Below are 25,090 nucleotides of genomic sequence, written 5' to 3'. Positions count from 1 at the left end.
AAGCCCGCGCGCCTAGAGCCTGTGCTCCGCAACAAGACAAGCCACCGCAATGAGAAGCCCGCGCACCGCAACGAAGAGAAGCCCCTGCCCGCCGCAACTAGAGAAAGCCTGCACACAGCAACGAAGACTCAACGCAGCCAAAAATAAAAAATTTAAATTAAATTAAAAAAAAAAAAAGAAAAAACCCCAAGTGCTCCTTCTCTCTGAATGAGCAGCTGAGTCCAGGAAGTTCACGTGACTTACAAGATGACATTGACCTCCCCAGGGCCTGATGTGGAATTCTAACTCCCTGCCACGGGGTCCCCAAGCAGGGTCAGAATGTGCCCGAATGCATCAGAACGATCTCGGAGTGCTGGTGAAACAAAAAGATTCTGACATTTTCCTCTTTTGCTTACCCCGGCTCTGCCCCCCACCCCGCCCCTCCTGGATTCTGATTCAGCAGTTCTGGGGCCCGGAACTACCCACTGTGGCCTCACCAAAAAGAAAAGAAAGTTTCCTAATTGGTCCTCTGGGACCCACTGGGAGACAGAAAAACCACTCTGCAGGGCGGGGCTGGGGTGGCGGCGGCAGGCCTGGGGCAGCCTGGAAGGTGCCTGAGGGCCCTCCCCGCGGGTCGGGTCGGGGCTACAGGACACAGCACCCCGTCGCCCCAGTGAGAGCCACAGGCATACCTTTCACTCCTCGCCTCGCTGAACCAGAGTGTGGCGTCTTTGGTATCTGAGCCTGAACCTCCAGCCCATGGGAGGCCACCAGGGACAGCTGGGGCAGTGAGACACAGCCCCTCCCCACCCCCTTCTTTTGGCTGGCTGTGGAGAACACACAATGAAGCCCTTCTTCTCCCCCTCCTCCCTTGAGCAGTCTTGCCATCCTGGGCAGCTCTGAGAGAGGCCTGGGGGTTGTCTGTCCCAGCTAGGCCCTGGCCCCAGACTCTACCAGCTGGACAGCAAGCCCAGGCTGAGAGGCTTCTCTGGTCGGGGGGGGGTGCTTTTGGCTTCTCCTCTCCTGCACCCCCGGGACCCAGGTTTTCCCAGGCTTTGCATCTGACCAGTGACAGGCAGTCTTTATGAAACCAAACCGGAAATGCCTGTCTGAGGGCTGAGGGACCTGGACAGCCACCAGGACACAGAGTCCTACTGGAGCACAGCCTGCTCTGAGGCCCCTCAGGAACAAATCGAGCCACTAGCTGTTCTGTGCTTTCTCAGAACTGAGGAAACTGAAGATAAGGAGATAGCTAAAAAGGCCCTCAAGAGTGAGAGTTTCTGGAAGCTGCCAGCAGGCCTTGGGGGGTAGGGGGACCATTTCCCCATGACCAGGAGAGGGGCAGTGCCTGCGTCAGGTCAAGACACAGGCCTGAGCAGGAGACCACGGGGCCTGTGTCTATTGTCTCCATACCCATCCCGGGTCACCGTCTTTCCCAGGGGGGAGGGAGAGCGGCTGCTGAGGGCTCTTGGGAGGACCAGAGACGCAGGCATTGCTGGCGGCCTCTTTGCCGGATCTTGGTCCGGCGCAGGAGGCCTGGACTATTTCTGTCTCCTTGCCTGAAATCCCAGGCCACCTGCCCAGACAAGGCCCCTGGGGTTTGTTTGGTTCGGTCTGTTCTTTTTGGTGCCCCCTCCCCCACGCCCCCGCTCCCTCCCTCACCCTAATCCCAGGCCCTCTTGATTCAGTCCTGCTCCCTGGGCTAGGCCTGTGGGAGTCCAGTGGGGAAATCACACCTCTGAACACCTGATGCAAGAATTAGCAAGAATATGCAGTGAAGGCTCTAGGAGGGGAGACAGCGCCGCAGGCTTCCTAGAGGAGATGGGACTTGGGCCAAGCTATTTATTCATTTAAAAGCCCTTTAACATGGGGATATATGTATATGTATAGCTGATTCACTTTGTCATAAAGCAGCAACTAACACCATTGTAAAGCAATTCTACTCCAATAAAGGTGCTAAAAAAAAAAGCCCTTTAACAAGCACCAGCTCTGTGCCGGGCACTGTTCTGGAAGCTGGGATAGAGCAGTGAAAGAAGTTTCTTCTTTCATGTGGCTCATATTCAGGTTGGGAAAGAAAACCAATAAGCAATAGGCAAGTCGATATACAGGATGTCATGTGGTGATACGTACTACGGAGAATAAGCTAGCAGCGTAGAGTAACAGAGCGCAGGCGTGGGGGCCTTGCTGTTTTTACACAGGGTAGTCAGGGTAGGCCTCTCGAATAAGGTGATATTTGAGCAGAGACCTGAAGGAAGAGAGGCACAGGCATGTGGCCATCTGGGGGAAGAAAGTTCTAGTGAGACAGAACAGCGAGAGGTGTTGGAGGTCAGACTGTCTCAGAGTGTTTGAGGAACAACAAAGTGGCCTGTATGGCCGAAGCCCAACGAGCAAGGTGAACAGCATACCAAAAACAAGTGAGGTTGGGGATCGGCGGCCACTCAGGGTCTTTGAGCCATTCTGGAGGCATCTAAGCAGAGAAGTGACACACTTCTGACTTCAGTCTTAACAGTTTCATCCTGGTTGCGACGCTGAGCGTGCGCTGGGGGTACAAAGGCTGAAGGGAGATCTCAATTTAGGAGATCTCAATTTAGGAGATCTCAACCCATCTCAATTTAGGAGATGAGGTGAGAGGCGACCACAGGCTGGCCCAGGGTTGTAGCAGTGGAGGTGGGTTAAGTGCTCGATTTTGGATATATTTTGAAGATGAGCTTTTTTTTTTTTTTTTTTTTGCGGTACGCGGGCCTCTCACCGTTGTGGCCTCTCCTGCCGCAGAGCACAGGCTCCGGACGCGCAGGCTCAGTGGCCATGGCTCACGGGCCCAGCCGCTCCGCGGCATGTGGGATCTTCCCGGACCAGGGCATGAACCCACGTCCCCTGCATCGGCAGGTGGACTCTCAACCACTGCGCCACCAGGGAAGCCCTGAAGATGAGCTTTGATGCAACAAAATTTGACGTAGGGAGGAAGGCCTGGCAGGCCCCAGACAGAAGTACAGCAAGAACACAGAGCCTGGGGAAGATGGGATTGGGGGAGATGGGTCCGGAGGGGATGTGGGAGAGCCCCTTTGGGTGAGGGGTGTGGACTCCACTCTGTAGGCAACGTGGCCTGGGGAAGGGGGAACTGGGAGCCATCCAGCCGAGGGGCCGCTGTAGATGGTGACACTGCAGCTCTCCAAGGTCCCAAGGCCTGCAGAAAGGAGAAGGACCCTCCCTGCTCCCTTCCTGCAGGCTGTGCTGTGGATGGCCCAGACCACTGCCTCTATGTGGCCTTTCTTCGGGCCACGAGCAGGTAGGTCATTCACTCAAGAGTCCTCAGCTCAGGACCTTTGCCACCCTTTGAAATCAAGCCAGTGGTCCTCACTGGCCCCAGAGAAGGGCTTTCCTCTTTCAGAAGTGGAGCAAGCAAGGTTTGTCCTGAGACAGCTGGTTTCACTTGGGTCAGGAGGTTCAAGAAAGATCATCTATGCTTAGGAGTGAAGAGAGCACTTGGTCAGGGAGGGTGGGAAGGTTTTGTCAGCTAGGACTGTCCATCCACAGAGGCCGAGTGCTTTCCACTTTCTCAGACGTTCTCAAGGCATTCCCAGCCTAATTCCCCATTCACCCCCCTCCCCACCCCACCCCCTGCAGACAGGCTCTGCTCAGGGGCCCTTTCTCTACTTAAACCTCCTCAACTACCACTGAGAAGGCAAAGGGGCAAAAGGGAAACTGAGGCATGAAGTAGGAGGCACACATAGGGGAGCACACACTCCGGATCCCAGCCTCCTCAAGCACACCCTGCTCCTCCTGGGGAAACTGTCACGCCCTGCCTCCTGCCAGTTAGGGTGCCTGTTCACATGCTCCTCTCCCCGACCCCTTGAGAACGGCGACCAGACTCCGCTCGTATCAGTGATCCCGCAATCTCGACCCAGGGCAGTTAGGGGGGTCACTGAATGAATGAAGGGTTGTGGGATTTCCTGATGGGTACGTGGGCAGGATAGGCTTGGAAGACAGGAGTAGAAGCATGTAAGGAAGCTCCAAAAAAAAAAAAAAAAAGTGAGGGGCTTCCCTGGTGGTCCAGTGGTTAAGACGCCGTGCCTCGGGCTTCCCTGGCGGCACAGTGGTTAAGAATCCGCCAGCCAATGCAGGAGACACGGGTTCAAGCCCTGGGTTCAAGATCCCACATGCCACGGAGCAATTAAGCCCGTGCGCCACAACTACCGAGCCTGTGTGCCACAACTACTGAAGCCCGCGCACCCTGGAGCCCATGCTCCACAACAAGAGAAGCCACTGCAATGAGAGGCCCGTGCACCACAACAAAGAGTAGCCCCCAGCTCTCCGCAACTAGAGAAAGCCCATGCACAGCAACGAAGACCCAACGCAGCCAAAAATAAATAGTAAATACATTTATAAAAGAAAAAAAAAGACTCCATGCCTCCACTGCAGGGGGCACCGGTTAGATCCCTGGTCAAGTAACTAAGATCCCACATGCCGCATGGTGTGGCCAAAAAAAAAAAAAAAGAAGTTGACAAGCCTCCCCAGTTAAAGCTATCTGGGCGCCTATTTAAAAAAAAAATAAATGAAGGAGCCATGGCCCAGCGCCATGTATCCTCCCTCCCACCCATCCCCCATGCTATAGAATGAGCAATTGCTAACATTTCCTGAGCACTTACTACAAGCCAGGCCCTCTGTAGAATTTCATTTGATCCTCACAGGAGCCCTGTGAGATAGGCACTATCACCAGGCCCATTTACAGATGCAAACAACTGAGGCACAGAGAGGCTGAGTTATTTGTCCAAGGTCACGTGGCTACTAAGGAACAAAAGCTAGGATTCTAAAGCAGATTGTCTGTCCCCACATGCTATGTGCTTAACTATTCCACGCTGCCTCCCAGGCCCCGCAGAGTCCCAAATGTGTGTGTCTACCTCAGGTTAGCCCAAATCAACCCTCCATTGTGCCGTTATCCCCATCCCAAGACAATGGTGGTTATGTTTGAGGAAAGCCCTTGATAACACTGTCAAACACCAGTGAGTATTGTTATTAATGATAACATCAACGACTCCTCTCCCAGCCATTGCTTCCTATCTCCATTGTCCACTTTCCAGCCTCCAACAGAATCCTCTACTTGTGGTCCTCTCAGCCACACATTTAGGATGGAGTGTGCCCATGTGCTCTGCCCCTCCCATCATGTCCTGCCCCATCCTGTCCCCCTCCCTCTCCATCCTTCCTGGAGGCACCCTCACAGCATTGACACCTGCCCATTTCCCTCAGACCGTTTCCTGCTAACACCCCCCGTCCCTCCCAGCAGCCAGCGGCTTCTCCCCCAAGGGACTGGACTGATTGTTTCCCAGACCCTGGAGGGGCAGGATCTGGGATTCTGATTCCAGGCACGCCCTTCTGCTCTGCAAATTTGGGGAGTTGATTCCAAGGCAACCTTGAAATCCAGCCACAGGAAAGCCCACGGAATACTGAATTCCAAAGAAGCTCTCTGAGAATTCCAAGTTTGAGGATTTGGAAACTCCCACACCCCAAGTTCTAGGACTAGCCAAACCCTCAGGATCCTGAGGTGGCGACCTTGGGAATTTTGATCTCAGGACTTCTGATTCCAGTCTCTTGTGGAAACTTATTTTTCACTTCCTCAGGCCATTTGTGTGATTTCAATGTTACCAATTTTGAAAGCTGGAAGTAGATTTAAAAATCCCTCCCCAAATAGAGCAATCAAATTTCCATAAATTTTGTAAGGAGAAATATTCTTTTAAATCCTAAATATGCAGATATTTGAATATTTGTAAATCTCATTATTTTAATGCAGAGCAGTGGTGACTTAGTTGGAGCATCATTGAGAATGTGACCACTGTTTGGGCTATTAGAGATGCAAATACCCCAAAAGGCACACGTGCAAGATTCCCCCCCACCCTATGTTTTTCCAGTTTTCCCCCCACTGGGCCCTTATATCTCTTTGTCTTAAGAGTGAGTGTGAGCACAGTCCTAGGGGTGAAGCTTCTGGGATATCTGGGGTGGTCAGGGGAGGAGGGGTGAATTGTACAATGTCTTCTCTGAAACTCAGGAAATTCCCGGCTTAGGTCCTCCCCCGAGCCTGGCCTGGGGCCAGGGCTCCCATAGTTCCCAGGCCCAACATCACGTGCTTCAACGGGGGCCTGAGGTCCTGCCCCCCGGCCCTGCTGGTAACGGGAAGGGGATAGAGACCCTAGGAAGCCTTCCTCTTGTGGCTCCTTCCCTGCCTCTTAGTGTTTCTGTGGTAGAACAGGGCTGGTCGCCACCCTTGCTTGGCCCAGGAAGGAGTAGAAGTAGGTGGAAGGGAAGAATGAGGACTGGGGTGGGGGTGGAGGGTGGTCAGAAAGGAAAAAGTTGCTGGAGGTCAGTGAACCAGCGAGAAGTCAGGCTGAGTGATTAGGGTCGGATTTCACAGCCTGAGGCTTATGACAGGGGCCAGGATGGGTGGGGGAGGGGACTGAAGGAAAGGGATAGACCGACCTACAGAGTTGGGACAGAAGAGCTTACATTGAATGGTAGGGAGTTGAGCGATGGGGAGAGGGACAGGGACACATGGAAGGAGTTAGCGGTTTCACGTGAGACTTAGAAGGTCTGAGACATTCCTTCTCACCAGCACCTGCCCACTGGAGGAACTTGCGGGGGTGGCGGGAGCCCGGGCTCCTGCACCTGCTCTCTTTTCCAGCTCCCTTGTCTCCAGCCCCTCAACTGGCTCTTTTCTCCAGATGTCCTCTCAACGCCCCCTTTCTCTGGCTACCCTGGCCTGCTCCCCACCCCACCCCCGCCGCAAACTGCTTTCCCCAACCCAACCCAATTTTCCACCCCCAACTTCTCTTCCTCAGTCCCCCCAGATCAGTGGCTTCTCCAGCCTGCCTCTCCAATCGCTCTAATCTGGCCCTGGATCCCCTAGCCCTAGCCCCGTCAGAACCCCTAAACCCTCCCCCGGCACCCCTCTTCAGTCCCCCTTTCCAGCGCGACCGCTTTCCCGAGCCCCGCATCCCGCCGGAGGCCGGCACGAACCCGATTCGGAAGAGCAGCCGCTTGCTACGCGCCATGAACAGGCTACGGAGGGTCCGCTGCGCTCGGCAGCTGCTGGGGCTCGCGAGCAGGACGAGGACCAGGAGCAGCAGCCCGCAGCTGGCGACCCACAACCACGACGAAGGCCAGCCTTGCCAGGCCATGCTGGGGGCAGGCGCCCGAGGCCGCCCAGGGGGCGGGGCGGGGCGTTGCTACGCGACGACTCGGCCCAGGCCCCCACTTGGAGAACCTGAGGGGTTGGGGCCACGCCCCCTGCACCCGCAAGCTGGGGGACTGGGGGCGTTCTGGTCCCGCCCCTTCATTGACTCGCGTTCGCACCCGCCCACTCGCCGTCCCTGGCCTGGTGCACTCCTCGAATGTCACCCGGCTGAAGGTGGCCTGGCCCCGCCCCCGGCTGGCCGGTCGGGAGGCGTGGCCGGAGCCGGCATCTGATCTGCGCTAATCCCGGTATAAAATCGCTGGAGCCCGGGGCTCGGCCCCACACTCCCACCTTCCCCCAACAGGGAACTCTGAGAGAGGCCCTGGAATGGGCCTCTTGGCGGGAAACCGTAGCCTCATAAACTTTTTCAGCTGGAAGGAACCTGGGAGATCACATGGGTCAGCTGCCATTCATTCATTCACTAAATTACTTTTCTGTGTTCTCCTTTGTGCCAGGCACTGTGCCAGGCTCTGAGAATGCAAGGATCAAAGACACACAGTCTCTTCATTCCTGGAACCTACAATCTAGAATCCAGCAGAGAAACAAACCAAATAAGCAAACAAATATAATTATATATGTATTTATCTATACTTACATATACGTGTATATGTACACATATATTGCTACCTGTGTGTGATTACAAATTGTGGTGCTATAAAGAAATCGAACAGAGGGGGCAACGATATGGAGGACAGAGAGGGCCAATTTAGATGGAAGGGCCTCCCTGAGCTGGTGACATGTAAGCCATGCCCTGAAGGATAAGAAGAGGCCACAGAGGCTGAGGGAGTGATTCGACCAAGATTATACAGCAATGGATGGCAGAGGCAGGACTAGGACCCAAGGTATCCCAAGACCAGTGGGGTTTCCACATCATTAACCACCCCCCCTCCCCACCATGCTGCCTTCCCAATGAGTTCTAGAAGTTGTTAAGGTCAGTGGGTTGGAAGGAATTGTAAAGACAGGTGTGGTGACCTCTACAAATTTGGGCAAACTGGAGCTAGGGCTGGGCTCCTTCTGGCTCCAGCTCTAGCCCTAGCCCAGCACAGGGAGGGAAAGAAATCTGCAAACAGTGAAGGTAGCCATCTCCCCAGCGGGGAGATAGTTGGGGAGGGAAGCAGGGGAGGCACTGCTCTTGTTTTCTTCTCTTGCTTTTTGGGCTTCGGCCTGTGCTCTGGCCTGAGAGAGGCTAGATAACCTGACCCCCAAACCACACTTTTTCTCTCTCCCTCTGATGTACTGTTATTAGATAGCTGAATCTAAAGACTGAGTCCCCAGTGTGGAGAATATAGAGGTATAGGATCATTACACACAATGAACTGGAGGCCTCATTCCTCCCCCCACCCCAAAAAGCCAAGAGATGGGTTAAATTATCCCCAGACTGAATTGTAATCCCAACACCTAATCCTGGGTTTCATTCAGTAACCCCAGACATGAAGTTTCTTTTATGTGGATACATCTTGAAGGCCGGAGCTATAGCCTGCTCCCTCCCTGTCTCCTTACCCACAATTCAGCTTCTTCTCAATGTCTGGCACATAAAAGGCTCTCAATAAACAAAAATCAGATAGAATTGAATTAAACCCCTGTGTATGCTGCAAAAGAGGCGGGAGTGAGAAGACTGACAAGCTAGTTTGTAGAAGGCCCTTCCGGGCCAATGGAGCTTGCATGTCTCTAAGTCTGTGTCTATACGTGCAAAGTGAAGAATTGCAAAGCCTCATCAAGAGTCACTGTGAACACACTTTTCTGCAGGTAAGGCTGTGCCAGGCATTATATTGAGAAATTAAAACACAGTCCCTGTCATCTGAAACAGGAAATGCAGGCTCAAGCATGAGCCTGCAGAGATACAGAGATGACTGAATCCTAAATCTAATCTCATGCTACACACACATTTACAAGATTATTGCTAATTATCCAAGATACATTTCAGGAAATGCAAGGAGCTGGACAAGGCTGGGGATAAGGAGTGAGAGTGGGTGTTTTGGGGGACTCATGCAGGGCTAGGAAGCCACCTTCCCCTCCCCCGGCCTGTTCCGGAAGACTTCTAGAACATATCTGCTCCAAATCTGCTTTGTTTTCACCTCCTCTCCCATGAGAATCTTCTGCCCCAGCCAGACTGATGCTTCATTATTCACCCCCTCCTACACTTTATACCTGATAATACCTCATTGCTTACAGACATTTGGCTTAGGGGGCACTGTCAAGGTTAAGGTTTGCCTCTGTTTGGCAGATCTTTTACTTTGCTGAGATCTCCTCTCATTATCCATAGTTGTTATTGGAAACCTCAGGCCCAGCTCCAATTCCTTTGCTTTCAGCCAATATGCTTTTTAGAGTAAATAATTTCTGTGCCCACCCACCCCTCTACCCCTTTTTCTCACTCTGTATAAGCAAACTCGAGTATCTCCTTGCCTTAAAAACTTCTCTTGGGGGCTTCCCTGGTGGCGCAGTGGTTGAGAGTCCGCCTGCCGATGCAGGGGACACGGGTTCGTGCCCCGGTCTGGGAAGATCCCACATGCCACAGGGCAGCTGGGCCCGTGAGCCATGGCCGCTGAGCCTGCACGTCTGGAGCCTGTGCTCTGCGATGGGAGAAGCCACAACAGTGAAAGGCCCACGTACCGCAAAACAACAACAAAAACAACAACAGCTTCTCTTGGGGCTTCCCTCATGGCTCAGTAATTAAGAATCCACCTGCCAATGCAGGGGACAAGGGTTTGAACACTGTTCCGGGAAAATCCCACATGCTGCAGAGTAGCTAGGCCCCTGTGCCACAACTACTGAGCCTGCGCTCTAAAGCCCGTGAGCCACAACTACTGTGCCCATGTGCCACAGCTACTGAAGCCCATGCACCTAGAGCCCGTGCTCCACAACGAAGAGGAGCCCGCACTCGCCACAACTAGAAAAAACCCACACGCAACAATGAAGACCCAACGCAGCCAAAAATAAAATAAATTAATTAAAACAAAACAAACTTCTCTTGACCTTGGGTCCCTATCTAGATTCTGTTCTGCCTTTATCTTAACACAAAGGAACACTAGTTTCCTGAAAGGCTGTCTCCGTGGGTGTGGTAGATTGCATTTCGGTTCTCAATTCTTCATCTCTCCCTGAAAACACACCCTTCACCATGTGACTATGCACCACCTCCATGGAGGTGCAATAGATTTCTCCCGCACCATTGATGTTGGGCTTGACCTTGTGACTTGCTTTGGCCAATGGAATGATACAAGCAGAGGTCTTAAATGTGCTATTATGGTTGAACTTGGTCTCTGTAGCCATGCCTTTCACCATGAGAACATCCCTCGGGTAGTTAGTTGCTGGTTTAAGGAGAGTGAAAGACACATGGAAGTGACCTGACCCCACTCACAGCTTGGAAGCCAGCCCAGCCCAGCAAAGCCCAGCCTAGATGAGCTGAAACTTAGCCTGCCCACAGGGGCACGAATGAGAAGTACATGCTTGTTGTTGTATGCCTCTCAGTTTTGGATTTGCTTGTTCTGCGGCATTATGGCAACAATAGCTAACCCTGACAGTGGGAAGCAGAAAGATTAGTTATTAATGTGCTGAAAGCAAGATGCTTAGATAACTGATTAGCTATTTGGAAAAGAGCAATTTAGACCCATGCTTCACAGAATACACCAAAATAAATTCCAGGTGAATTAAAGTGCTAAGGACATAAAATTAAAACACACCAAATTAGAAGAAAATTAAATGCATGTCCAATCTCTGGACAGTGGAAGACTTTCTAGGGCTAAAAGCAATAGAAGTGTTTTTCTAATTTTCTTTAATAGGCATATGTTACTCTTAAACTCAGGCAAAAAGCAACTGAAGACTTAACAAGGGGAAGAATTACTCTTCTGGTTCCTTAAAAAAAAAATTTAACCTTTATGTTATGAGGTAATATGAACAAAAGAAAAAGCCAAAAAAAAATTTTGTGGAAAATACTTGTCTCAAATTTGTCAAAAAGTTAATCTACTTAATATATAAAGACCTTAAATAAATGAGAAAACATAGACCCCCAATTAATAAAGGGATAAATGGCTAATATACACATGAAAAAATGTTAAACCTCAAAAGAATCAAGAAAATGCAAGATAAACAATGAGACAAGATTTTCATCTATCAAAATAGCAGAGATTAAAGACAGTAGTACAATTCTGAAGGCTTCTAAGAATATGGGAAGATGAGTATTTATACATTACTTCTGGAGGTATCAATTGGCACAATTTTCTAGAAAGCAATTACCAATATGCATCAAGGCTTTAAAAATATTCGTATCCTTTGACTCAGTAATTCCTTTTTAGCCACCTGCCCAAAAGATCTGCCCCAAATACATCATTTGAAATGTACACAATGGTGAGACTGTAAACAGCCAACAGGTCCGGCAATAAGGGAAGAGTTAAGGTTCTGTGAACCTCTGTGCAGCTTTAAAATGGTGTTTATAGTTAAAACCCAATGTATTGCATGATCCTGGATTGGATCCTGGACCAGAAAAAGGACGCTGGGGGACAGCAGGCAAAATTTGAGTAAAGACTGTAAAGGGATTCTTAGAATTGTATCAGTGTTAACTTCCTGGTTTTGATGCTAACACTGTAGTTAAAAGTAAGAAGTGTGGGGCTTCCCTGGTGGCACAGTGGTTGAGAATCTGCCAGCCAATGCAGGGGACACGGATTTGAGCCCTGGTCCGGGAAGATCCCACATGCCGCGGAGCAACTGGGCCCTTGAGCCACAACTACTGAGCCTGCGCGTCTGGAGCCTGTGCTCCGCAACAAGAGAGGCCGCGATAGTGAGAGGCCCGTGCACCGCGATGAAGAGTGGCCCCCGCTGGCCACAGCTAGAGAAAGCCCTCACACAGAAACGAAGACCCAACACAGCCAAAAATAAATATACATTAAAAGTAAGAAGTGAACATTTGGGGCTTCCCTGGTGGTGCAGTGGTTGAGAGTCCGCATGCCGATGCAGGGGACACGGGTTTGTGCCCCGGTCCGGGAGAATCCCACATGCCGCGGAGCGGCTGGACCCGTGAGCCATGGCCGCTGAGCCTGCGTGTCCGGAGCCTGTGCTCTGCAACCGGAGAGGCCACAGCAGTGAGAGGCCCGCGTACCGCAAAAAAAAAAAAAAAAAAAAAAAGTGAACATTTGGGGAAGCTAGGTGTCAGGCGTATGGAACCTCCTTGTACTTTTTTGCAAGTATTTTGTAAGCCTGAAATAAGTTCACAATAAAAAGTTAAAAAAAAACCAGAATACACACAAATAAAACAGTATCGATATGTCGATAAACGTTGTTTTTTAAAAAAAACAATACAGGGGACTTCCCTGGTGGTCCCGTGGTTAAGACTCCGCGCTTCCACTGCAGGGCACGTGGGTTCAATCCCAGGTATGTGTTGGGGAAGGAGATCCCGCAAGCCAGCGAGGACAATAAATAAATAAATAAATAAATGCTTGACATAGTACCTGGTACAACTAAGCATTCAATAAATTAAAAAAAAAATACAGGTGTGGCAGATCCTGTTGGATGATTAATACCCATTCTCCAACTCTCCCTTTTTTCCTTGCTAACCCCTGTTTTGCCTATGAACAGCCATAGCTTCCAAGTGAGCCTCTCCCCAGCCCTAGTGGGGGGGATCCTGATTGGTCCAAGCCAACTGGCGCTCTCATTGCCCTGCCAAGTGATTGGTTAGACCGAGGAATATGACTCAATTCTTGACATTAGATAATAATAGCAAATATTTAAATAGCACGAATCATGCTCCAGGCATTGTTCTAAGTGCTTTACACAGATTGTCAGTTCTCATGACAACCTTATGAATCAAACACGGTTATAATTCACATTGGTAAAGAACACCAAGGCACCAAAAGATCAAGTCAGTTGCTCCAGGTCACACGGTGATTTGCTCCAGGTTGAGATGGGGAGGGAAATAGGCTGGAGGCCTTCTGAATAGGCCTTTCCTAGTTGTCAAAATGGGATATAGGGACTCCCCTGGTGGCGCAGTGGTTAAGAATCCGCTTGCCAATGCAGGGGACACGGTTTCGAGCCCTGGTCCGAGAAGATCCCACATGCCACGGAGCAACTAAGCCTGTGCACCACAACTACTGAGCCCGTGCACCACAACTACTGAAGCCCGCATGCCACAACTACTGAGCCTGCGTGCCTAGAGCCCATGGTCTGCAACAAGAGAAGCCACCTCAATGAGAAGCCCGCACACTACAACAAAGAGTACCCCCGCTCGCTGCAACTACAGAAAGCCCGCGCACAGCAACGAAGACCCAATGCAGTCAAAAATAAATAAATTTATTTTAAAAAAACAAAAACAAAAAAAACGAGATATACAGGGCTGTGCTCTTTTCTTGCTCCAGGATGTTGTCATTTGCCTGTGATGCCTGGAACTATGGCAGGCATTTTAGGACTGTGAGTAAGCAGCCTAAGAGGCTATTCCAACAGCTAAAGATGGCAGAGCAAAAGTGGGGATGGAACTAGTGCCCATGAAGACATAACTGAGCCCCTGGATTAACCAGTCTGGATTGGCCCTTGGACTTCTTGTTATGTGAGATAAAAATTGTCCTTACTGTTAAAGCCACTTTTAGTTGGGTTTTTTGATACTTGCAGCCAAAAACACCCAAACTAGTACTGTGGGTAAATTTTACATTTTAATCTAAAGTGGGAGGAAAAGCAGTATAAATTTTGTGTAATTGATATGACTGCTATAAGCAAAAATGCATAAAAAGTATCGAAAATGCTATCAGTGATGATCTTTAATTGATGGGTTCATGGAGTATCACTTGTTTTATTTTTTTATACTTTAAAAATATGTTCTGGGGACTTCCCTGGTGGCGCAGTGGTTAAGAATCCGCCTGCCAATGCAGGGGACATGGGTTCAATCCCTGGTCTGGGAAGATCCCACATGCCGCGGAGCAACTAAGCCTGTGCACTACAACTGCTGAGCCCACGTGCGGCAACTACTGAAGCCCCTGTGCTCTGGGGCCTGTGTGTCGCAACTACTGAGCCTGCGTGCTGCAACTACTGAAGCCCGCTCGCCTAGAGCCCGTGCTCCGCAACAAGAGAAGCCACCGCAATAAGAAGCCCACGCGCCGCAATGAAGAGCAGCCTCCACTCGCTGCAACTAGAGAAAGCCCGCGCGCAGCAACGAAGACCCAACGCAGCCAAAAATAGATAAAAGTTTAAAAAAATCACATTTGTATAAAAAGATATTTTCTGACTGTCTATGATGAGAAGGTAATACTATTTTAATTTTAAAAGTATTATTTTATTAAAACAAAGAAAGTGTCCTCCTTGCTGCCTCTACTTTCACTTCCCATCTATTCTCAGGCCACCCCACTGAGCCTCTGCCCTCACCATTCCATCCTAATTTGTCTCTGACCCCTTGAACCTCAAACGCGGTTGTCAATATTCAGTCCTTGTCACTTAACCTCCAGGCAGAGACTTCTTTCTTCTTCGCCTTCCCTGTGACAGTGTCTTCTGGTTCTCTTCTCGCATCCCTAGATGCTTCTCCCTCTGCTGCTGTCCCTCACTTTCACTGCTTCCCCTGACTTCAGCAATCACTTGATATCACTCATTACTGCCGAAGAGAAATGTCCACCCCAGCTTCCCCTTGGAGTTCCAAACCTAAATGCCCATCCTCTTTCTGGTCATCTCCGGGTGTGGTGGGGCAGGTGTAGGGGGTGAGGGGCTTAGTCTCTTCTCTGCAAAAAGGACTGATAGTTTGCACCGAGCTATTTATTAAGGATTAACCACAATTACCCAAGTAAAGGACATAGTGCCAAGTTCATCACGGGTACTTACTAAATGTTCATTGATATTATTGTACCATGTATCATTCTTGCAACATCAAGGTCTGGTCCTCGTGAGTGCTCAGCCATCACCCAAATTTGGGCACTTGAGTCCCAACACGTGGTCCATCGTGGGCATCTCCAGCCCCTGTCCACCTTACTTAGGTTATCAGACAAAGGCTTTGGAAGCCCAGCTCTGAACTGGGTCTGCCCCCTGCTCATAGCCAGTATCTGCAGCATTAAATTCACATGGCTTGGTTTAGCAATATGGTCTCAACCCAGTTTTCTAGGGTTTTGTGCTCCCACCTCTCCCGTCCATGTCCCCAGCTTTCAGTCAGCCCGCAGTGGTCACTGTCCTGTGCTTTTGCCCCCTTACGCCTGCCCTACCACACCTGGAGAAATCTTTTAAGGCTCACTTCTCAAGATACCTTCCACCCCAGCACACCCGAGATAATCTAAGACACTCCAGGAGTAACTGTAACTAATTAAGGCCCAGGTTCTCAGTCTGGGGAATTTTGCAGGCTCTCCCAGGGGGAGGAAGGAAGGAGGGTAAAGTTCAGGACCAGGGAGACTGATATGCCCCTACTTTTGAGTAACAGCTCCTTTAAAGTTAAAAGTAAATGCAACGTCCTCTTTGAAGCCCCTCTGCTCACCACAACTCTTTGCAATGCCTGGTCACTACTCTACCTCCAGACTCTGGAAAAATGCCTGCCACCTAGTAGTCAAAAAGAAATGAATGGTTTGAAATGTAACCCTCACTACTTTCCACTTTGAATTATGAGGAGTCAAGCTGGGGGAGCCACTGTGGCCTCTGTGCAGGCAGAAATGGTGCCCTGTGCTTCCTGGTGTGCCCATCACCCCAGCACCTAGCGCCGACCCATTACAGAGGCACAAGTGTTTGCTCGGTGCAGGGCAAGGGAGAAGAATGGAACTAGCGTGTATGATTGTCTGTTATGCCCTAGGCATGCACCAAGCCCTTGCGTGTGTTGTTTCATCGTCCTAAGATAACAGTGTCCTTACATTAATATGAGCACACTGGCTCAGAGAGGCTGCGACTACCCCACACAGAGCTAATAAATGACAGAGCCATGTCCAGTCCTGGTTTTATCTGACCCGAGTCCAGGCTCTTTCCACTGATACTGTTTTGCCAGCTGGGGTAGGGAGTGGGGTAGGAAGTGGTTCGGTCAGAGTGGTAGCCAGAGGAGAACTTTATGGAAGGACTGCTCTACAGGTGATGGGCAAGGGATAGGAAACACAAGGCACAGTGCAGTTCTCCAGGGCTAGGGACAGTGGGACTGTGTCACCACCTCTAGGCCTGACAGGTGCGGGGAGGGAGCAGTTATGGAACTTGGAGGGACAGAGTTTCGAGGACAGGGCCACCTGACTGCAGTTGTGACCTCTGGTTGTGGGATGACCCTTTGGGAGAGGGAAGAACAAATACCCCAGCCCCACTGGCTCCTGGCCACCCCTCTCCTGTGGGGCTCTCCATTGGCCAAACCCAGCTGAAGCTGGAGGACAAAGGGCCCCCTGCTGTGTCCACCCAGGCCAGCCCTGAGCACAGTGGAGAAGGGTGGGGATGGGTTTGGGGACAAATGGACGGTAGGCAGTCAAATGAGGCCAGAGGAGATATGTGGGTTTGGGGGCGTATTGAACCTTCAGAGGTGAAGGCCGGGTACCACTTTTCACCCGCTCACTGAGACAGCTCCTAACCGGCCTCCCAGCTCCCACGTTCCACCCCTCAACCCATTCTCCATTCAGAACCAGAGGGTTTTCTTAAAATACAGCCAAATCATGTCCCTCCCCTATTCAAAACCATTCAATGGCTTCCCTATAAGCTAAAACTCCAAATCCTTAACAAGACCCAGGAGGTCCTGCAGATCTGGCCCTGCCCACCTCCCCAGTCTCCTCTTAGGCCATGCCCAGTGCTCACCACTCTCCAGGCACACGAGTCTCCTGGAAGCTTCTGGAACACCCCAAGCTCTTTCAGCTTCCGAGTAGCCTCCACTGCCTTCACATAGCTTGTTCACTCAGAGAATAATAACAGCATGCCTGCCACTGCACACACACACACACACACACACACACACACTCACACACATACACACACACCATACACCTATACCCACACACTATGTACACATATACCCCTACACACACACCATTCATACATATACTTACATACCACATACACATGTATACCATAAACACACCCATACGATACACGTACATACATACACATATACACACATAGACATACATACCACCCATGTACACTCCCACACATACATACCATACATACATCCATATCATACACACACACACACACACCACACACACCACACACACACACACACACGCACACACACACACACACAGCCCGTGTGACTCAGGCTGCTCTTCGATGCCAGCTTCTCAGAGCAGCTGCCTTGGCCGCTCCAATCTAAACGAGGTCCCCGTGTGCTGTTCTCGTGGGTGCTGGGTCCATTGTCCTTCAGTGCAGGTATTAGTGTTTGTAACAATACATTTACTTGTAAGGTTAGTGACTAATGTCTATCTTCCTGACTGGTCTGCAAGCTCCAGGAGGGCAGGGGCTGTGTTTATTTCATCCACTCCTGTCTCCCCATTGTTTAGCACAGGACCTGACACATAGTCTGCCCCTCAGAAATATCTGCTAAATTAGTATTAAAGGGTTGGGTTGAGTTCTGGCTCTGCCACTCCTAACTGTGAGCCCATCAGATGACATTTCACTGTTCTGAGCTCAGTTTCTTCTTAACTTTTTATTATGGAGAATGTAAAACATGTGAAGAAAGAGGAGAAAAGAGAAGGAGCTCTCATGTCCCCATTTTCTAGCTTCAACACTGGTCAACTAGTGGGTTTGGTTTCATTATCTGTAGACAAGGGAGATTAAAGTGATTTAAAGTGACCGTGACTCACAGTTAGGAAAGACAATTTTTTTTTACATGGAGACCCATACACAATACATTTATAAATAAAACAGAAACAAAGTTACACAGAACAATAGCAATGCTTATATTCTCATATTTTTCTAGCCTTTTTTTGAATGTAGGTATCACCTACTTAATTGATGTTACTAATGGGTCATGACCAGCAGCATGAAAAACACTGCGCTGAGTGATCTTCCGCCTAGAAAACTGTTCAGTGTCCCCCTTTCCTTGCCAAGGGATGATAGCCAGATCCTGCCCCCTAGTGGTCATGTTTGGAAACCGATCGTGTCTTCCTAGAGGTCAATTTTTGACTGGGGAATAAATTCTTTCCAGGAAAAAGTACTGAGTGCAGGCCCTAGGCCATGCATCTGAGGTGGTGGGCTCTGAGATGAATTACAGCATAGACCCTGACCCCAAGAGTCTTCTCCCAATTGATGACCACAGCGTAATTGCTCTAGGGTCTGTGCTGTCCAATATGGTAGCCACTAGCCACTGAATACTTAAAATACGGCTAATGCAACTGAGAAATCTAATATTAATTCATTTACTTTTTTTTTTTTTTTTTTTTTTTGCGGTACGCGGCCCTCTCACTTTTCTTCCCTCTCCCGTTGCGGAGCACAGGCTCCAGATGCGCAGGCTCAGCGGCCACGGCTCACGGGCCCAGCCGCTCTGCGGCATGTGGGATCTTCCCGGACCAGGGCACGAACTTGCATCCCCTGCATCGGCAGGCGGACTCTCAACCACTGCGCCACCAGGGAAGCCCTAATTCATTTACTTTTAAATATAAAAATCGATACTTGTTTCAGTTACTGGAAAACACTCAAATACGTTTGGACCAAACTTTGTATGTCAATTGACTTTTTCAACTGTACATTTTATAAAATCTAGATAAAGATTCAATATTTCTGATGAAAATTGAACATCCAAATTGAAATGTGCTGTAAGTGTACACTAAATACTTGATTTCAAAGACTTGGCATGAAAAAAATCTCATTAATAAATTTTTATACTGACTAAATGTTGAAATAACATTTTTAGATATGTTGGGTTAAATAAATATATTACTAAAATTAAATTCACCTGTTTCTTTTTACTTTTTAAGTGTGGCTACTGGAAATTTTTAAATTACTCATGTGGCTCACACCATATTTCTGGACAGCACTCACAAAGCTGGAGTTCCTTTTTTTTTTTTTTTTTTTAGCGGTACGCGGGCCTCTCACTGTTGTGGCCCCGCGGCATGTGGGATCTTCCCGGACCGGGACAGGAACCCGTGTCCCTTGCATCAGCAGGCGGACTCTCAACCACTGTGCCACCAGGGAAGCCCTGGTGTTCCTTTTGATGTCCCTCCCTCCATCCCCTCCTGTGCATCTTGCATCCTTGATGGAGAAGGAGGAAGCTGCGAGAATCCTCATTCAGACTGGGCTATGGATGGGGGTAGGGATTAGGAGTTAAATGTTGGACCTATTAAGGTTGAGATGCCCATGACCTCATCCCTCAGAGTGTGGTCTCCACACCAGCACCCCAGCATCACCTGGAGCACATTAGAAATGCAGACTCTCAGGCCCCACCCTCCCTAGTGCAGCAGCATTTAACAAGATCCCCACGTGATTTGTTTGCACATAAATTTTGAGAAGCAGTCAGCTATTAGATAGCCAAGTGGAGATACAGGTGGCAGTTCTTTTCTTTGCTCAGTGACATAGGAAGCAAGGTCAAGGCTGTGAGTGAGGCTGTGGAGCAGGTGCTGGAGTTTGAAGAGACTGGAGAAAGTGTGGCTGGGAACGTTAATATGAATGGATGAGAAAAACCCAAGTCTTCTGAACTCAGAGTGAGATCAGTCGGTGCCTTGCATGTTTTTCTCCTCCTTTTCAGCATGTGGGTGCAGCGCTGCACTTTTGCCTGCTGAGCACCACAAGGCAGAGAGGGGTAAAGGAACGGAGTGATTCTAATAATGGATCTGAGCTGGTTAAGGAGGGAATTGAGGCTGGAGACACAGGGAAGACAGTTCATAGATGGTCAATCCCAACGTGGTCACGGAGTTGTTGGTGGCAGGGTCCTTGAGCTGGAAAGAGAGCTGGTGGTCAGAGCGTGGGGTGCTTGAAATTGAGATCATGGTGGATGCAGTTAATGGTAATGAGAGGTTCCAGGGCAGCTATTATCTTGGGCTGGAAATAAGAGGAAATGGCTGTTGGGTATTTTTCGAGAGGGGAGTTGTTTAGACAAATGCGAGTGAAATATGAGGAAGGGTTTCCCAATCTAACCAGGAGGAGGGGGCTGCAAAAGCCGGGAATCCCCCCACAGGTGGGGATGACTCAGAAGGCCGAGGTCCACGGTGGGTGGCCATGGACAGGGCGTGAGAGCACACAGCTGGAAGGAACCTGGGCCTCTTGAGCTACCGCAAATTCCTCCATCTAGGTCCTGTTTAGTCTTCCAAGTGAAATCATATAGCTGGCCAAACTGAGGTTGTGTTAATCACTGAGTCACTGGGGTTCTATCTCACAAACAATAGCAATTGAGTTTCTGCTAGGTCCCAAGCACTTTAAAAGCTGTTATTTTAAATCCTTACCGCCCTATATTATCACCTCCTTTTATATGGATAAGGATACCAAGGCTCAGAGAAGTAATATGCCCAATGTCATAAACCACTATTAAGTAATTTAAACAGAACCCAGGTCTGTCTAGCACCAAAGCTGGCTGATAATTATTCTCCTTTGGGGATTCATTTCCACATTCCCTGAAGATTCTGATTCAGAGGTCTAGAAGGAGGTATCCCCAAGAAAATCTATATATTTTCACAAGCCCCTTGGGTGATTCTGGTGGTCAGGGAAGATTGGAAAGCACTGTACCCTGCACCCTGCCTGGCCATCGTGGTGCGGTGAATGTCAGGCTGGTTCTGTAGCCCAGCCTTCCTCCTGGGAAGGAGAAGCTCTTATCTAACCTGATTCAGCTCTGTCTAGTCTGGTAGAGTCACTAACAACATCACTGTGTGCCAGTTTCAATGCCTTTCACATAGATGATTTCATTTGAGGCATTGAACGTCACAGGAGATAGGAAAGAGCAGTACGATTAGACCCATTAAACCCATTCTAGATAAAGAGATGGGCCCGGGCCTCACAGCCACTCCTGGCAAACCTGGGACGCCTCTTCCTCCTGGGATATTGAATCCACCATTCTTTCCACTCCTTATTTCTTTATGAAAGTGCTAACTAATGTTTATGGATATAAAGGCTAATTTTTAGGGGAAAGAACTCTGTCCTTCCCCCTACTCTAATATCTGTCATTCCTGCCTGAGAGCCTTGCCCTGACGCCAGTTTAGAGCATTAGAACTCCTTAAATTCAACGGATGATGGGATATTTAATTTATCTAGAGATAAATGAGACTTTGTCCTTGCCTTCCAAAAGGAGAAAGAGGCCTATTTACCCCAGGCCAGATTAAATGCCTCAATTCAGTAATACAAAGTCCTCTGAAAAAAAAGGCAACTCCTTTGAGAAAGTTAGTGATAAATGAAAAGACCTAGCTTGGGTGGAGTAACACATAAGCTCTAAGTAACAGGGCATATGGCAGGAGGAATGTGTGGAACCAGTTAGTGGAGCCCTGGGATTGGACAGCAGAGAAGGTTCTCTGGATCCTCTGAAAACCAAGTCCCTCTAAAACTGAGTTCCCTTACTGAGTTTATGATTAATCTCTCTATCCAAAACTTCATTCCCTTTCTTGTCCCCTCTGACTTCAATTCTATGCTAACTGAACACGAATGACTAAAATTGCTGTTGTCAGTAACATCGTTAATATACTAAAATTGTTATTATGGATATCGTCACTAACATACAAACTCAGGTTGTTCCTTCTGCGCACGATGAGCTAATGGACCCTGGAATCATGAATCACCTGGCCAGAGAATTGTAAACAAGAGACATCGCGACTCCCGAAACTATGATTAAGAAATGTCACAGAAACGTCATAAAACGATGATTAATCCCAGTCTCTTTGTGCTTCCCCCTTTAAAAAGCCCCCTAACTCAAAGACCAACTTGGAGTGGACTTGGGGCTTGCCTCCCACTCCACTCCCTTGCTTGGCACCCTGTAATAAACCCTTACTTTGCTGCAAACTCCAGCTGCCAGTGTTTGGCTTTCTGTGCCGTGGGCAGGCGAGCCCTGTGCTCGCTTTTATCCCCACTCCAGTCAAGTTTTCCCACCCACTCCCTGGGGTCCATCTGGGCTCCAGGGAACCACTCCACCCCCTGCCATCAATCACTAAACTTCGGCTACTCCATCCCTAAAATAAACATCACCCTGATGCCTTTCATTCCCCACCCTTCCTGCGGCCACTGACTTGACTTTCCTCCCAGAGCAGGGTCACCAGAAAAATACATGACACCCACTTAAATCTGAATTTCAGATAAGAAACAAATAAATAGTGTAAGTATTTCCCAACATCGTATGGGCCAATGGGACATACTTATGCTCAAAGTGATTTGTTGTCTGTCTGAAGTTCAATTTAACTGACCGTCCTGCATCTTTCTTTGCTGAAGCTGGCAACTTTACCCCAGGGGTACCACCAAGCTTCCCCCATCCTCCCAACCTCCCTCTAGATGGCTGTTGACAGTCTCTTGGCTCCCTGTTGCCCTAGGGTAAAGTTTCAATTCCTGGACCCCTGCCTCCTTGCCCAGCCCTATTTCTTACCACTCTCGTCCCACTCCACCCGCCCCATCCAAGATTGCTGGGACAAGGGGCAAGCTCCTTGCTAAGCTCCTTGCTTCAGATACTGTCCTGTCTACCTGGAGGACCTGCTTCCCTGCCCCTGCACCAGCTAGGCTGATTCTTAAACATCCATCAACATGGTATCAGGTGTTACTGCCTCTCAAGAGTCTTCCTTTCTTTCTTTCTTTTTTTTTCCCAGCCATGTGGTGTGGCTTGTGGGATCCTAGTTCCCGACCAGGGATCGATCTAGGCCCCCTGCAGTGGAAGCCTGGAGTCCTAACCACTGGACTGCCAGGGAATTCCCCCACAAGAGTCTTTCTCGAGACATCTCTCACTCCCACACCATGCTCCTTTTTCTGGGATCCCACAGAACCAAGTGAACACTCTATCCCAGCACTGGTAAAATTGACAAAATTGTAATTATCTGGTCTTTTACCATCTCCCTTAGACTGTGAGTTTCTTGAGGTCAAGGGCTGTGTCCTTCAGTTTTGTCATCTCTAGAACCGGAAATTCCTGTCTGCTTGGCAGACAGTAGGGGCTTAATTAATAATCTGCTAAGGGTCCTGCAGATAAGGCCCTATCCCTTTTATCCAGGCATACAATGGGGTCCAGAGAAGGAGACATCACTATTGACTACCTATTGTGAATGGTCACCCTGGGCCTGGGGCTTCCGATGTTCTTTTAGGATTATAATTGTCAAGAAAAAAACATTGCCTGCCATTCTAGTTCTACAGGATCAAGCCATTGGCCACTGCAAGTCACCCACCAACAGTGCAACCTGAGGGGAATTCCGGGTGGAGGAAAAAAAACAAACAGGAGGCATCCTGTGCTTTGGATATAAGGGTCCTTATATAGTTAAGACGCATATCTAAGAAAAAATTTTAATGACCCCAGATTCTTGCATCTTCCAATACATCGAACACTAAAATCATCAACTTAGATAGCTGTTCTTTGTGATCAGGAGTAACCTTTTTATGCCTGAATACATGTTTTTCCCAGCTAAAAAGATCCTGTATCTTCCGGCTCCTCCCTAATCTCTTTGGAGCAGTTTCTCAGAGCTATCTGAGAGGCTAATGGTCCTTAGTAAGGTCCCCGAATAAAACTTAACTCACAAGTTTTACGTTGTGTGTTTTTCTTTCAGTCAACACAATCTTGATTCCATGATCAGAACATGGAGCAAGGCTTGTGTGGGGCTTGTCTGTGTGCATCCCCACGGCCCACTTTCCCAGGGGGTGGATGTGATTGCTGGCTGGAAAATGAATCCCCTTGAAATCATTGTAGCAGTCCTAGAAAGTGGAGCGTACTTTCTGGAGAAGGGACCCAAGTGCAGACAGCATGAAGGGATGTCAGAAGACGTGGCCAGATGCGGCAGGGCTTTGCAGTTCACAAGGGCTCTGTTCTGTGATCCAGGGGTAAACTGATACTGAGCGGAACTGTACTTGCCCCAGTGCGTTCTTGCTCCCTTTGGGAGGGGACTTCCTAAAGTGAGGTCTTTGACCCCAAACCGAACTTACACTGAAGGGTTGGGGTGGCTGGGGGAGTTAGCCCACCATAATGTCTGCCAGTGCTCCTGAGTAACTCCTACTTAAGTTATATACAAATAAACATACACAGTGTGTGTGGAGGGGGCAATTTAAACAACACCTTTATTTTAATTGGTCTCACTACAATCCAAGTGGTAACCTTGCTTACTATGCTTTCTAGTAGTAAACACACTGCCCTCACTTATGTTTAGTATGCAAATGAGCTTCCAGATAAGTCCACAGGTTCCTCCTTCCTAAGCCTTGCTCTGTGAAAGAGCGGGACTGGCCGCTGGAGATAATAATGTAAAGAAAAGTGCTTAGTGATGGGTTTGGAATCTCGAGGTTGTCCTGGTTGTCCAACCGCATTCATTTCTAGCTGTGTTTTGTCAAGTCACACCCCTCCCCATTCAAAAAGGAAGAGTGTCAACAGGCTGTGAACAACATTCAGAGCAGTGCCGATCTGCAGCTACTAGCACGAGATAAGCACCTTAAACAAAGCCGTTCATCTACCGGCAGCCTTGGCGTAATGGAAAAAAACCATGGACTTTGGAACTATGTAAACTCCGGCAGCGTTTCAAAACTTCCCAGAACCTATTTCCTTGCCCGTAAAATGGAATGACTAGTACATTCTACCATTAGTGGCTGTGAGGGTTGAGACTACAGGTGCAAAGCCCCCAACACAATGTTTCGCACTGATTGTAGTAATCTACATCCCAGGATTTCTGACTCTAAAACACCTGCTTTCCTGGTTGAAGTAACTTCAGGCAGGCAATGTCTTAGTTCCCAGGGGCAGAGGTTCTAAGTTCCATCTATCTCTGCGTCTGGACGTTTGAAGTTTAAAACTTGAAAAGTACATTTGGCTTAAAAGCATAGAATTGTCAAGGATGTTCATCACTGATTTATGTCTCATAATGAGAAAAATGGGAAACAATTTAAATGTCCTTAAAAGTAGGA

At 49.0% G+C, this 25,090-nt stretch overlaps 1 protein-coding gene across 2 annotated transcripts in view; it reads right to left on the bottom strand.

The window, feature by feature from the left end:
• Positions 1–25,090, bottom strand: part of PNKD (PNKD metallo-beta-lactamase domain containing) — a 59,103-nt gene that overhangs the window by 14,107 nt on the left and 19,906 nt on the right. Inside the window, exon 1 of one of the 2 annotated variants that reach the window (XM_065880329.1) lies at positions 6,985–7,145. The exons of the other annotated variant lie outside the window; for it this stretch is intronic. Within the exon in view, the coding sequence (XP_065736401.1) occupies positions 6,985–7,145 (161 nt within the window). Of the gene's footprint in view, positions 1–6,984; positions 7,146–25,090 lie in introns of those variants that run through there. 2 annotated transcript variants of the gene reach the window in all.

The sequence above is a fragment of the Phocoena phocoena genome, chromosome 7 (genome assembly GCF_963924675.1).
Source record: "Phocoena phocoena chromosome 7, mPhoPho1.1, whole genome shotgun sequence".
NCBI classification, from domain to species: domain Eukaryota; kingdom Metazoa; phylum Chordata; class Mammalia; order Artiodactyla; family Phocoenidae; genus Phocoena; species Phocoena phocoena.
The sequence above is the reverse complement of the archived record's forward strand: the minus strand, read 5'-3'. Positions and strand labels throughout refer to the sequence as shown.